This window comes from Gavia stellata, chromosome 33 (genome assembly GCF_030936135.1).
Source record: "Gavia stellata isolate bGavSte3 chromosome 33, bGavSte3.hap2, whole genome shotgun sequence".
NCBI lineage: Eukaryota > Metazoa > Chordata > Aves > Gaviiformes > Gaviidae > Gavia > Gavia stellata.
In genome coordinates, this window is record NC_082626.1 from 3782513 (window position 1) to 3798166 (window position 15654).

Here is a 15654-nt window from a genome sequence, read left to right on the forward strand (position 1 = left end):
TGCAGTTAACACACGCAAATATTCAATAGATGGGGTCAACAGAAACATCTTGGTTTTATACAAAATACAGAAAATGATGAACTGTCATTAAAACCACAGTTAAAACCACAAAAATTCCCTGTAATATTGAAATACATAAAAATATGCATGAAAGTTCACAGAGAAAGATCTATGGACATATTTAATGTCTATGACCTAGAAAAAAGAAAATTTCACATTTGTAATTCCAGGTCTCCCTTGAATTTTGAAGGGCTTTGCAACATTGCCATATAAAGTGCATTTCACCCCAAGAGAAACAACTCTTCATATGCGTGTTCATGTATTTGTTACCTAACTGCCAAGGTAAAAAAAAAAACAAAACTAAGACCAGAAGTCCCCCACAATCTTACCCCATTTGTCGGGCAGTCCTTTATATAGTGGCCAGGGTTTCCACAACGAAAGCAAGTATATGACGGTGGAGGTGGACCCAAGGGTTTCTTCATGTAACTAAACGTTTTTGGGGAGAAAAAGAAGAAGATATGCATGTGTCTCTTGTGTTAAAACAAACATCTCTACCATTTTCCCATCAGCTTCAAAGAACAGATTTGACATTATCAGCACTTACCTGGTTGGTTCATATCCACAGCAAGACTGCATCATCATAGCTTTTATTTTGTCTTCTTCGGAAGCATTGGCTTCAGCCAGATTGGTGGTCTGTTTAAGAGGTAATTATTGGATGCACACATTAGAACCACATTTAAGCCCACACAGCCAAAGACAGCACCACTCACCCAGTCCTGTAAAGAGCAGCACAACGCTCGCTGAGGTCGCATGAAAACAGCTGCTTAGGCTCTGTTTGGACCTTACCTAAAGACCTGTCTAATCGATCCCATTTTCTTCCAAGTGGACTGAAGCTATGTGTAGAAAAAATTAGACTATCCACTGCCTTTAAACTGATTTTTAAGCTCCAGACTATTTGAAGGAGAAGATGTCCACTGTACATTTAATTGAGAAAGATGTACGCAAATATCACTAGTTACATTTTGCAGCATTAAAAGGACACACAACTGAAGAGCCGGAGAGGTTGTTTCTCCTTGCTGAAAGCCAGCTTCAGACACAGAAGCCTTAGAAGGAATCAAACTTTTTATAACCCCTCAGCAAGACAAAAGATTCTTCTCTAACTTCTCTATGTTAAATGATTAAACTACAGTAAGCAGAACCTGCAGTTTTTTCCAGCTGACTGTGTCCTTTTAACGTACAAATTGTAATCCAAACCTTATGCAGAACTAGATCTTCCAATTATTGATGGCAGCTGATTGTTTTTAAGTAGTATTTGTTCAAATGTTTTTATCACACACTAGTCCAGGTACAAGCAGGCTCTAAGGGAGTGACTGTAAATGATGTGGACTTTCAAGCACCTATCATTCCGACCAACCACTCATGTTTTTCTTCTTCTATGCATGCATTCACAAAAGCAACCAACTACTTTCAACATTTTATTAAATGGGTGTTTCATACAGACAGTAACATTGACCAGATCGACATCTCTGAACGCGCTTCCATTAACGTTTATAAAAACTTTACAGATACTTGACTAGTTTGTGTGAACCCAAACGGTTTACAAAACACATCCAAACCCCACAAAACGTTCCCAGGAATAGAGCAAAAGTCAAAGATGGCATTTAATACATAGTAAGAGTCAAAAAGAAAAGTTTTTACAACACATTGCCTCCATGCTAAGCCAGTCTGCACAAAAGAGGTTAGAGGAAGTAACAGTCTGGAGCTGCTTTATGCTATGTCCCTGCATTTTTCTGATATACTTAAATTTTCTCGAAAGCTTACATGTGTACACCACTTGGACAGTTTTCCACATTTTAGAGTAAAACTTCACAGGAGTTTACGGAAACAAGGACACGTTTAGGGACAGCACTAATGGAGACCAATTTCTTTTGCTGGCTACCTTCCCAAGGAATTTTCTTGTTTGTGTTTGGTTTGTTGGTTTTTTTTGCCAAATGGACCCAACTTAATTTCTGCAGTGAGAGATGGAAGAAGGTAGCAGTGGGAAGAGCTTTCTCCTTCTCGGAAATGAACTCCAGCCTTTCTTTTCAGAACAAAGAACTAGCTCCTCTGCATTAGGCCCTGCCTTCTCTCATCTTTGTAACTTTAAAGACTAGTCATTTCATTGGCTAGCACTGTGCCTTTTCACAAAGTGCCACCACTAGTGCTTTCCCAGAGAAAGTTACACATTGTTGAGCAAAAAATGCAGGCAGTTCCATGGCAAAACATGGCATTACAACAGTTTCAGAAGGTCACATCTGCTAATATGCCACACGTACCCCTTGGTCTAGTCCTATAAACAGTTAGGTATATTTACACAATTGACACAGCCTGCGTTCAAAGTAAGTCTATTGTGTTGTCCACTCTCTAGCTACTCTGATTTATGAAATCGTGCAGCATTCAAAGAATGGATCTATAACTATAATGACTAGAAATTGAAAAATAGCCATGCAATTGTCCACGTTCCGGAAACGCCTCTAATTTGGCTGCTGCAAACCCCCTGAAATGTCCGTAACTCAGAGCCAACTAAACTCTTCTGTGAAAATTGGGTGAGTTTCCAGTGCAAAATTAACGAAAGGCATGAAAAATGGTAAACAGCTTCTGAAGTGCTGCTTCTTTGTGTCTTGAAGACGAGTAATACTGCAACATTACGTTGAGGCTGCTAAGGTACTCCCCTTCTATCTTCCCAAACTGGCGACTACTCTTCACAGGATAGTATCAAAATACACACACACTTTAAAGTTAAAAGAAATACTTTAAATTCTTAAAAACTACATTCAAGCTTTGCTCACATTACAACAGTTATCCAGCTACAGATCACAGTATAAGATTTAAAAAGACGAAGCAAACCCTTTTTTTTTTAAAGTATTTGACAAGACTCTCGAGATACCTTAATAAGCTGGGCCAGAGGAATCGGTGCGGAAGAGTCATCAATCTGTTCAGAAAAAATTAAACACACGTTCAAGTTCTACAATCAAAACATAGCAATAGTTAACCTCTACTGTAGCCTGAAAGTCTGCACTATATCCTCTGAGTGTCACGGAAAGAGGCATTTCCAACCTAGTGTAATTTGTATTTGTTCCAAACAAAGTCCAAACCTATGACAGCTTAAGAGTGCCTATGTGGTTAATGAGGAGAAACAACAATAACCAAACCTGCTGGAGATCAACTTACTGCTCCAGAGTATCTCAGAGAGGGACCCTTGTCAAATGCTTACAACTGCTGAGAAGTCAAAGGGCTAAGGAAGCTGCCAATTTTCAGCAAAAAAAAGGATTTGAAAAAAAATTTAAGTTTATTTGAGAAGGAAGCATCACTACAGGAAACTTATTTTCAGGGTAGTTTGTAAATTAATCAGTGAACGTCTCCTCATTTAGAAATGCACATGGTTATGCTTTTTATGAACACAGTCTAGTTGCCGGTGAAAATGAAGCACAGGCAGATCAGCCCTGAAACACGAACTCTGCCCCTCCTGTCAGTAAGTTTAGAAACGCCAAACTCACCATACCCCACAAAACCCCAATAAAAATGCCAACCCAAAACATCAGCCATAGCAGTAACCCACCACTTTGTCTAGAAAAAAAAGAAACTGCTCAAAGTATTGAAATAAAGGTGTTTACCATGACAGAGTAGCCTATAAAAACTGATTTCTTGTATTTTATTAGACCACAGGCCATACTCTCCAAATTGGTTATGGAACTGTAAGAATTTAATATTATTCTCCTTGCTACCAGTCCAAAAGCAATTTCTAAGGATGATGAAAACATGGACTCAGAGTACAATCCTCTAATTTTTTTCTCCATTGCAGCCACACTCCTCCCTCCCTGCTGCCTACTGGAACAGCTTGCAGGAATGAAGTCCTCAGGCCACGGGGTAGTAATGGACTGCAGTGTCTAGTGAGAACTAATACCAAAGGGCAGTTTTGCCACAAGTGAAAAGGGTAACTCTTCTCTTGTTCCTTTTCCAGCATATTGAATTACATTCTGCCACCAACAGCACTTCAGCTTACACTAGTAAAACATTATCAGAAAGACACGGGAATCACTGCTTACGATGTCTGAAGTTGTTCAAAAACATGGAAAAAATTTCACCATGTAAACTGAAGAGCTCCGCACGCCACTCTTCTTTACTTGTGGGAAAACAGGCCTATGTTCTCTCCTGGCAGGCACAACCACTGTCACGTGGTGCTTTTTCAGCAGCAAACAAGAAATGAGGAAAGCTCTCGACTGGAGTCTAGCATTAAACAGTCTAATATTGACCAGTAACTGAAACAGAGCAGTTAATAAACTATTAATTAGTTCTTCTGGTTTTTAGGAAGCGGTTATTATATGGCCTGCAGGCAACAGTCTCATTTCTTAACGGAGGTGATAGCACTCCTTTCTACTAAACAGCTATCAAAAGCAGCAAATAGATAATTAATGTACTATTTAGTACGTTTGCCCAACGGCCACCTTCCAATCAGCCGACATTCTTGTGTCTTTTTTTTTTCCCTTTAAATGTCTACTGGAGTATTTCCTGCCAGTCCCTCCAGTCAGTCAAGTAGAAACAACATCTCCATGAAACGTGTATACAGCCCTAAGGTAATACTGCAGAAGAACTGGGGGGGAAAAAACCCCAAACACCAAAAACTAAACCCAAAACCCCAGACTCGACAGTCAATGTATTAACTCCCATTTCAAACAGAAGACTAAACAGAAACTAACACAAAGCAAGTGGGAAAGGGGACAGAACAGAGGACAAAAAGGCTAATTTCACTGCTGGGGTGCTACATTTAAATTACAGTGGTTTCCTAAAACCCGACAGCTTGGCTAAACTAAAAATTCAGCCAGGAAGGATCCCAGTTGTGCTCAACAGCGCTAAAACGATGGGCACGACTCTCTGCATTTCTGCAGCCTCTAAGGACAAATACCAACTAGAGATCCTTGCAGCTACTGACATAGTAATGCTAAACCAAAAAGGATCCCCTTTCTTGCCTTGGCTGTAGTAACAGTAGGCCAGCAGCACAAATTTGGAAGTGTACAACAACAACAGCTAACAAAACAGCAAGACAATGAAGGAAGAGTTAAAGTATCAGCTTTTGTGCAGCCTTTTTAAAAATACCTTAACTAAACTTCATTTTGCTGCCTTACTGTTCAACAGTAATTGGCAAGCTTTCCAGTGATTTATTCCCACCACAGTAAGATCCAGGTTCTGCTTTGAAATACCTACAGAAATACGTGTATTAAAAAACCAACCAAACAAAACAAACCCCCCACCCTTCAGACCAAGACCTGAGCTAGCTTTAAGAATAAAGCTCATTGTGCCTCCAAGCCTAGAAGCACCTGAGGCTGCCGTGCTTTGACAGTGAGAGAGAGAGAGAGGACTTGTAAAGAGAGATGCAAGGCTTCCACCCTCCCTGTGGCTACCCACAACCCATGTCAGGTACAGTCAGAGCAAACAAGAAGGGAATGTTTTTGCCTGGTCTTTCATTTACTTTAATTAGTTCTAACAAACACTAAGTCTTCCCTCCCACTCCAGGAGTCTTCCTTTTTCTGTGGTTTTTTGGTGGTTTTTTTTTTTTTTTTTTTTTGAGACATCTATGTTAGCTTATGGTAAGATGCTACTTAGAAAGGTAACACAGACATGCCAGGGAGCACACGAGGCACCATGTTCAACTGTGCAAACCTTGAGCCTACACGATCTAAAAATTATCCTACGTTACCTGCACAGTACACAGTCATTCAGGAAATATTCTGGCATATTCAATGTGAAACACAATGCATTACTAGGCACAAAGACCAAGATTCACATTAGAACTGTGCAAACGATGGCATGACTCAGTTATTACTATGCTGAATCCAATACATGGTATTCACAACATATACTATGGTTTACTGGAAAATATATTAAGTTAATGTTTGGAAAATTAATACAAGGCTACATTGTTGAGAATTAAGTGCAGTGTGGAGAAAAAAGTCTGAGATGGTGTTTTTACATACTGCTTTTGGTGTTCCACTCACTGGCTCAGTTCGACTTCTAGAAGAAGAAATCAAGGAGATGAGAACTTAAAGCACTTGTACCCAACATCAAGCAGTGAAAACACGTTATAAAACCTGAACATCAAAACATTCTGTTCTGATAGGCTAGTGAATGGGGAAATTTCTTCCTATACATAAACTCGTCTCTCTCTTTTGATAACATTCAATGCATTAAACACCACCCCCCCACCCCCCAAATCCCACGTCTACTTTGTCTGAAATCACTCGAAGACTTAGAGATCGAGAACACAACAGTGCAAGAGGAAGTCTTCAGACATTTTGTCTCTGCTGCGTTAAGTTTTGTGTTCTTAAATGCTCAACCCTCAAGATAATGAAGGTAACTTTAGCCAATCCCTATATCCCGCCCTAGTCTTACAAATAGCTACCAGAGAGAGTACTTTAGTTTCTAAGAAAGAACAGCGGTAGTCGAGACCCTTTGAAGCGCTAGTTTACTTAAGAGAAAAAAATCAGTCATCTGACAAAGAAATAACAACAGTGTCAGCAGCACAGTCTTCAGAACAGTGTTTCTTTGTGGCAGCCCAAGCACTGTGTTCAGATATCTACCGTACTTAGCCATGAAAGTGCCAAAATACTACATGGGTTACATATGCTACATTGACTAAAAATAGTAGTAGAAATGTCACCTGAAAGCAGTTCCTAGGGTTTTGTGTGCTTTAGGAGCCCTGTGACAAAAAAAAAAAAAAGGTCTTAATTGCCAGAATTTGCTTTAAGAAAATCTTGAAAATGCTACAATATCTTAGGAAATACTTATTACATTTGAAACCTTGCTGAGCTTCCACATACTCCTTGATCTGTATCTGCATGCTGCTCATCAGGAATCAGACATGCAACCACTGATATCGTTAACAAACCATTCACACATCATCCAAAGTGTCCCATGAGCAGAGGCAATTCAAAGGCTGCTGTGGAACTGATGTCCAAATAGAAAGGCTCATGCTTCCTGCCACTGCTAGACCACCACCGGGCTCGCAGTTAGAGCCATGTACCTCCTGAAGATGAGCAAGTTCGAGGAGATACTTTAGATTGCCACACAAGGGTTTCTTCATCCACTGACCCTGAAGAACATACTCCAAGGCGAGTAACGCATTTTGAAGGCCTCGCCACCATTACAGCACACATTCATCATTCCCAAACGTTAACCACTCTACCAGTTGTTTCTGCAATGTTTCCAGCTGAAGGAATAGAAAGCTAATCTGCCTGGTTAATTTTCAACGTTAGAACAGCAGTGCCATTCCTTCCTTACCCCCACATCCAGCTACTTCTTTGATCTTTGAGGCTAGCAGCACCTATCCTCTCGTTTTAGGGCAGCGTTACAATAGCAGGAGAGGGTGACATCCAACCAGTAAGGGAGGATGCACTGACAAGACAGCACTAAGCATCCGTATTTCGATTAACCCCCCCCAAACAAGGCCACGTTTATAAGCACAACGCTGTGGCGTCCCGAATTACTAGGCAGTGCCTGAAAGCACTGCAGCAGCTACTGCAGTAATATGCCCAAAGTTTACATGCAGAGCCACATAAAATCAGGGGTTTTTGCTTGCAAATGCTTCATGGGCACCAGCACGCTGCTGCAGTGTTTCTTCAAGACACACTGTAACTCATCAGTCTACTTGATTTATGAGAACCAACGTTAGAAAGACATGGCAAAACCACAAGCTAATAATAGCTACTGATTGTGGTGGAGAGGCGTACCTTTAAGGCGGCTGGAAAACATGGCCATTCAAACAATGCTAATGTAGCTGATACAGAACGGGACTGTATGAATACATACATGACATGCATTTGAAGAGCTGTAATTTTAATCAGTACACCCGATTCTCTGTCCTCCGTAAATCTTAGGAACACAGAATTAAAACCTGGAGCACAGATACCAGCTTAGGGTAAAAACAGACAAAGAAAGACAACCAGTAACATTTAGGAACGTGCGGAACTGCTTACTGAGTTTCAAGTTTGGAAAGGATTAACTGTTCCTTCATCGTGCTCGCACAAAAGGCAATACACTTTAGGATATTGTTGTTCTTCTCTTGCCTGAAACAGGCACTGTCTTTAGGAAACGAATAGGAATCACTTGTGAACGGAAATTCTTGTTTGCCTGGCTGGCCAGCTGGCAACCCTTGGTCTTTCCTCTATAGCTAGTATGCAGAACCCCCAGATTTGGGGCGTAAGAATACCTGCCATATCCCGCCCCCCTCCCCCAAATGCAAGAAATAGTTAAACACTCAGAATCAGACTCTTCTGAGACGGGAACAAATTACAAGTTTACACTACAGTGCGTATCTCTCTTTACTATAAAAGCAATAAAAGCAAACACATATAATAAGGAATCTCTCCACCTAGAGGGAACAGGATCTACAACTTGGATCTCAGAACAGTCAACCCCAGGAACAAACCCCACAGAATCATCTTACAAGTTACCATTGTTGGAGTTCGAACCCCGTGCCCCAGCAGGCCAACAAATGTAAGTCTACTTTGGGACAGATGCGCTAAAATCTACCCCCTGACAACAAAACTTAACAGCAGCTTTAACAAGAAAGATACAAGCGGAATGCCTCTGTAAACTAGTATCTGTAAAAAAAGTCAACACACTGAAACCCCTAACAAAGAATACAATGCTTTATGGATACTTACAGAACAAAGGTTTTGCTGGTAGCTTTAACTCCTCCCACAGGGATTCTTCTAACAATTACCGATGAGTTCTTAGGAATCAGGGCATGATCATCTGTGTATTCTGAAAACAACATAAAGACAGACATAAACCAACATAAATTCAGGTTTGAGACTCAAACACAAGCAGCAAAATCTCCCTCATTTTTTAAAATAGTTTGAATGCCAACAGCAAAATGGTCTCAAAGGTCACTAAAGGAGAGTCTGCTAATGCACGAGGTTCTTTCCTCATCTAGCTTAGGTTGCTTGGGCTTCCGTTAGGCTACAAAACCAATAGACCTCTGGAGAAAAACAAACCACAGCAAAGTCTCACCTGCATAAACCAGATTCTAAAGCCTGCCTAGCTTGCCCTGCAGCAAACCAGGCACTTAGCTAAAGCACGAAAACTCTGCGCCGTCGCTTTCATAGCTCTTAACTGAAAACGCTTCACCTGTGCTGCTAGTGCTCCAGACTGACAGAACACAGAAGAGAGCCTGCCATGGCTGCCTATTTCTTGGGGCTTAATCCATCAACAACCACACTTCTCAGCTGCTCAGTGCTTTGCATTTCAATGGAAACAGCACTGACGCCCAGACAAACAATGGTAGATCACGCCAGCTGCAGTTCTGGAAGCAGAAAGCAGCTGTTTCTACCTGCTGAACGGAGTCATACGGAGTATTCCTTCTGGTCCAGACCACAAATCACCAGATTAAGACCAGTCCAGAGTCTCATGTTTGTTTTGTTTGGGTTTTAATTTTGCCTGATAAGCAGAATAGCAGAAAAGCAGAATAGCACATTCTCCAAGTGTTTGGAGTCAGAATGTTACAGGGCAGGCAAGAGTACTCAAGAAACCTGAGTTCTGGAGTTTGCAGTTCTTCCACTATAATGTGAGAACATCTATTGTAAAAGACAGGTCAAGAAATCCAGATCAAATTAAAAGGAGGCAAGTTTAAATGCATCATTCTTGAGTATAGGCTTTTTGAAGGGAATTCTGCCTTTATAGAACTTGCCTCTGCAGTAAGCATGGAAGAGGACACCCCCCCACACCCCCCCGCACCTTTTAAAATAGGTCCCAACCATCCATTTTGCCTCCCCAGCATCTTAAAGAGAGTCCATCACATCAGTTTTTTCCACTGGTATTTAAAATCCTGTTTCCTTTTAGCTTATATTAGCATTGCTTCTATTACTAGATTGCCATGATGAAAAGTAACAATTAGGGAACTGTAAAAGCTTAGAGTGCTCGGCAAAATCTGAACAAGTAGGCCACCTTCACTCAAGGTTCACTTTGTTCTTTCCATGATCATTTCAGCCTTTAGTCAGGACTCCTGCACAGGCAACGTTATAAAACCCCAATACTTTATGTCCACGTGCAAGAATGCCAAACATCCCATTTAGGCAGAATATCCGGGTCTAGTGTTTCCCTTTATCTTCTGAAGGTGAGTTTAAGCATCTACATCTGCTTAACAAAAACTGAAATTCACGGTCACGCAGAGAAACCAGAAATTGGGCATACATATACATGGCACTGAAATGTATTCTCTAGCTTTGCTCTGAAAACCACTGGGGGATTTTTGCCTTTTCACATGGAAAACACCCTTAGGAAAGCTTCAATAAGCATCAGTGTCACTCATATACGCAGTGTTAAGATTTTATACTCATTTTACAACGGCCAAAGGGCAACACAACCTGCCTAGAGGAGGATCTTGTCACTGTCAAACAAGAGGGATGCTCTTTAAAGCAGGGAAGATACTCCTGCTTTAACTTCACCTTTAGGCAACACCACATTTAACAGAACCTAGTGAGGCAGATACTTTTCCTTCAGTGGATTCGGATTACGTATGAAAACAAAGCAACAGACTTTGTAAAACTGGTATTATGGATATAGAGTAACACTTTGGGGGGGAACATACTTACGAGCATAAGTTTTTGTTCTAAAACTTTATAACAGAATGCTATATGACTTGGTAACAGTTTCTGCTATAACAGAATCCACATGTTTGGCCTATTTCGAAACATTTCTCCTTCTGGTGATAATAATTGGTCTCCATCACAGTTTATTACCATCCACCATTCTGGTTTTAAGGCTCTGTTTGACACAGACCCAGCTATTACAGGAGTGACGTCAGCCAGTTGGCCATTCAGCCCGCTAGCATTTGTGAAGCTGAAAGGACATCAGCATCTGAAGACAAAATTCAGAGACCCTCTGCAGCAAAGCCCTTCAAGCCAATTAAACACTGTTCAAAAGCTCTTGACAATTGTATTCAATGCTACTAGAGAAATTCAAGACTTCTGAAACATATCACTACCTACGCATGTCATGCAATCCAATGGCATCCCTAAGACCCCTAACATTGTGCTGTGAAGTCTCTTCGCAACCATTCTCCTGAAAATAGTTTTAATGTCTGTAGATACACAGCGAGCTTTCGGTCCAACCACTCTAAAGGGTAGGGCTGAAGTTACGGTCCCCACAGCATACATATTATCCTGTTTAAGCTTTAATACATCACACAGGAAGAGGAAAAAACCACCTGTACACATTTTAAAGAAAAGACGGTTGTAAGAGTGTCACAGAACCAGAGGAAAAAGACAAGAAATTTCATGTTTAAGGAATGAAAACACTTGACAAGTCTTTTTGTTTCCGAAAAGTCACAACCCAAGGTATTTAATCCCATTCAAACTCACCAAGATGGCAGACTACCAAACTGAAATGTCATACTAAGTAATACAAAACCATTATCACCTCCGAGAATCAAGCACCATTTACTAGATTTAAAAGAATATATGCCTTCTCTAAGAACATTTCTTATGTATATTGACCATAAATGTTCTGCCATAAAACTTCAGTACTGCCCTGATGTGGTTAACACGTAGTAGCAGGAGAAAAAGACACGGGTAGAAAGGGATGATGAAAATGATGCTCAGTAGCATCTGAATGGCAATGTCTTTGGCGTAGAAAAGAAGGTATATTAACAAGAAATTCCAAAGCATAATTTAGATACAGAGAACACTCATGGGCAAGTGTCCTCAAGGCTTTAAAGGCTCTGTATAGCTTATAACTCACAGATTCACTCTTGATCCAAAACGTGGCAGGGAGCAGTTTCTGTAACAGCCACAAAACCAGTTTTCCAATGTAGTGGAGTAAAACAAGTCGAAGACAAAATTAAGTCACCAAACCCACTTTTTGTCTTCCAATTAGCCATCTGTTCCATTTCTATCACTTTCAGCTTCCTCCACCAGATTTCAAAGAAATCTGGCAAGTTTGTTATTACAAGTTATCCTCCCACATTTCCTTATCATTCTACCTAGAAGAATTCCAGGAAACCAAAACGTTTGTAAGCACTACATGTCGCACATCAAGCACACATTCTTTGCCGCCTAGCTCCGCCTCTAAAACACAGATCTGAAGGTTGTTGTCAGAACAGCAACTACGAAAGAACAGCAACTATGAAAGAACAGCTCTGTGAGGCCCCCAACACAAGTCACAGCTACCGATCGTGGCCGAATCGCATTATGGCTTCCCGGCCCACTTAAACCCCGGTGCCGCTTGCCCTCCTGGTCCCCCTGCACGCCGGCGGGATGGGTCCCAGGCTGAGACACGCTACGTGGGGACGAGCCACAAAGTGTGGGTCCCGCAGGCCACAGCCGCCGTGGGGCCATCTGCGACGATGCCAGCCGCACGGTCCCCAAGGCCCCACGCCCGCTGCCTCCACGCACCTTCTTCGGTCTGGGCGTTGGTGATCTGCAGGTCGCAGTTGGCCGCCTTCAGCTTTTCACGGCCCATGATCCGGCGCTTGAGGTCGCACAGGGAGATGTGGAAGCCGCCAAAGGTGACTGTGTCATAGCTCAACTTGGAGAAGAACTTGTAGTGGACACAAGACATGGTCAGGGCCAGGCGGTGCCCGCTCCGCGACGGCGTCTACCACGGCAGATGGCGTTGCGACCTCTGCGCCCGTTAGGGCCCACGGCGGCTCGGGGAAGGGCCCACCGAGGGGGTCGGAGCAAGCAACACAGGCTGAGCTTGAGCTCCTCCTCGCAGCCCAGGCAGACAACAGGGAGAGGACCCTGCAGCCCCCGGCTTGTCCTCCGCTCCCTCCCTCGCACACAGCGCTTCCAGGCCTGACCGCTCGCTATGGCGACGCCGGAGCCCCTGCCTCAACATTCCGCAGAGGGGTTTCCCGGCCGACAACTGCACGGGGCGTGGCTAGCACATCACTGCGCATGCACAATGGCACACCGCGCCCACCCACACCCCCCTCCTCATGCGACCCAGCGCATTATGACTAAAGGCCCACCTAAGGTGACCGAGGCGGCCCCGCCATCTTCTTCCTAACGCCAAGCACCCCGAGGGGAGAGCTATCACCGGTCGGGGTCACCGCCTGTCAGCCCCGGGCCTGTCACTGCCCCAGCCCGCTGGTGTCCCTGCTGTCCCCCGGCCTGTCACCGCCTGGTGTCCTGTAACCCCCCAGGCCTGTCACCGCCTGGTCTCCCTCCTGTCACCCCCCAGGCTGTCACCACCCGCTGTCCCCTCCTCTCAGCAGCCAGCCAGGGCAAGACAGCCTGGGGGAGATGCAGCGGGCTTTGCTCAGTCATCACAGCTGCTGCTGCCACAGCCCTAGCGGTGGAATATGGAGTATACGTATTCTTTCCATCATTCGGCCATAGCCACAGTCCAAACTACAGCAGCAGAGGCAAATAAGCCCGACTGTTGCATATGCACTAAAAGCACATGCTTTACCAGAAATCAACTCTCCTGGGCATCAGTCCCACTGAATTCTCAGTGGTACAAGGATGGGCATCTACGTTACGAATTTTCCCTGAAGAAAGGAAGCATACCGCCCTTCCGCCAAGAAGGGTTTGTTGCTGGATCTGTTCCATAGATCTGTTCCTATGCCTAAAGGCTATTGGTATTCCCCCACAGATTCTTCCAAAACCTTACTATATTCCACATCCAGTGAGTGTGGAAGGGAGATGCTGCAGAAGCCCTTACAGAAATCCTATTGCAATAAGCCATCACGCTGTAGAGTTCTTCCTGGAGGGAGTTTATCAGGCCCTGCAGACTCCGAGACAATGTGGATATTCGCAGATAGAGTAACTTGGTATTCGGCAGGAAGCCATAATATTAAAAGTTTGGTTGTCGCTACAGGCCGATAGGCTCAGAGTCATCTACCCTGCATCTGAACCTTACAGCATTACCTATCAACCAAATCCGGCACAGGCTAACCCTTTAACAGGAAATAATTTACACGATTCAGATTTATTTGAAGATTCTACTACCCTATTTGCACAACGACCAGGGCAATATTAGATAGGTGGAGAAAGGGCATTCGAGGATTTACCCTCAACCTGAGCTGAAAAGTGTATTCTAAGTGCATTAACACCCCCCGCACAGGTTAGAACCAGTATCTCTTCTGCCTCTGTAGCTCCTGGCTACTGCTATCTAGGGGAAAAAGTGTTACAGCCCTCTGATAGAATGTGGCACCGAGTTCCACCCATCTGTAACAGCTTTTATCCCACGGTTAGGGGGTGCAGAACTAGAAAGAGCTACTGCAAATGCATCAAGAGAATTAGAAAAAGCCACTAATGAAAGCGCAGGTAGTATTACAGCCCTACAGGAAGAAAGCAAATTATTATCACCAGTGGTAACATAGACTCGATTAGCCCTAGACCACCTTTTAGAAGTCCAGGACAGAGTATGTGCATTATTGCCTAACAGCTGCTGGAGTTTTATGTAAATCAAGACCAGAAAAGGGAAACTGACAGAAACAAGATAAAGACTCATTTAAAAATATTACATGAAGTAAGGCAGGGATCTCCCCTAAATCTATTTGGGTGGCTAACCTCTTGGCTCCCAGGCTTAGGTGGAGGACTGTGAACTAAAAGGATTTGGGTTGTGTATCCACTCTCCTGTTTTGCTTTGTAATTATACATGTGTGTTTACACTGTTGTGTTACCTTATGAACTCGACTTACGACTTAATGAATAGTGTAGTGTGTCCCTGATGGTCAAAAGAAAAGGAGGGACTGTTAGGGAAATCTCATTGCCTAACTATTGTACAAAATAGTCTTTAGAGTATGAAATTGTATGACCTTTCTTAAGATGTATCTAGTCGACATTGTGTACTGCACAGCCATGGTTCCGTCAGCATGACTGAAGGACCCCAGCTCATTGCGTGGAGGAGAAGGAGAGCCCCCACCCTGAAGAAGAAAGGGTATCCCTGGACTGCCCAGATGACGCCAGCATCCCAGCCCCTCCGACACCTCTGGGAAACCCTCCCATGATGTGGCATCAGAGATAAGGAACTGCAGCGAGACCGACTTCAGGGATGTCTCGATTGAGGAAGAAGCAGGTGGATGATGATGCGATAGATTTAGAGTTGCTTTGCAAAACAACAGTATATGGGTGTGTTCAGTAGCCATTGGTCAAATCATGTTGTACCTGAATCCTTGAAATAGCATAAGAACCAGGTGTAAAACCACATTCGGGGTGCCCCAATTTGACTGGGACACCTCATGTGCATGAATTGAGAATGCCTCTTGCAATTCTAAACTTTGTGTCCTAGCCTCTCTCCTCGGACGGCACGGGCCAGTTGCAAACTTTTCGTGACAACATCCCTCTCTCCATTCTGACAATTATCCTCCAAGGCCAAGAATTGCCCCTGGGGTTGGCCCAGAAGCCCACCGTTCAGCAGTGGACCCTTTACCTCCATCATCGCGCTGTCCTCCCAGGAAATGATTGTTCACAAAGGGCTCCCACTGAAACCATACCTCAAATAGGACTGCCGCAAGAATATGAGAGCGATGCACCATCCTCTCCTATGCAAGACGCTCCCTCTTTCGACCCCAGTCATACTTTCAGAGTGTGGTTTACAGACAGAAGTGCCCACTTGAAAAATGGTCTTTGGTTCGGTAAAGCCACAGCCATTTCTGCGGATGGAAAAGCA

The 15654-nt window shown here is 43.4% G+C and overlaps 1 protein-coding gene across 1 annotated transcript; it reads right to left on the reverse strand.

The window, feature by feature from the left end:
* Positions 1-188: 188 nt before the first annotated feature.
* Positions 189-12594, reverse strand: LOC132320031 (E3 ubiquitin-protein ligase RBBP6-like). Its single transcript, XM_059832129.1, has 6 exons — positions 12429-12594; positions 8700-8799; positions 6012-6048; positions 2927-2971; positions 605-693; positions 189-195 (listed from the first exon to the last, which is right to left on the reverse strand). Exons 1-6 carry the CDS (start codon positions 12592-12594, stop codon positions 189-191), a joined length of 444 nt encoding a protein of 147 aa, XP_059688112.1.
* Between the last annotated feature and the right edge of the window lie 3060 nt (positions 12595-15654).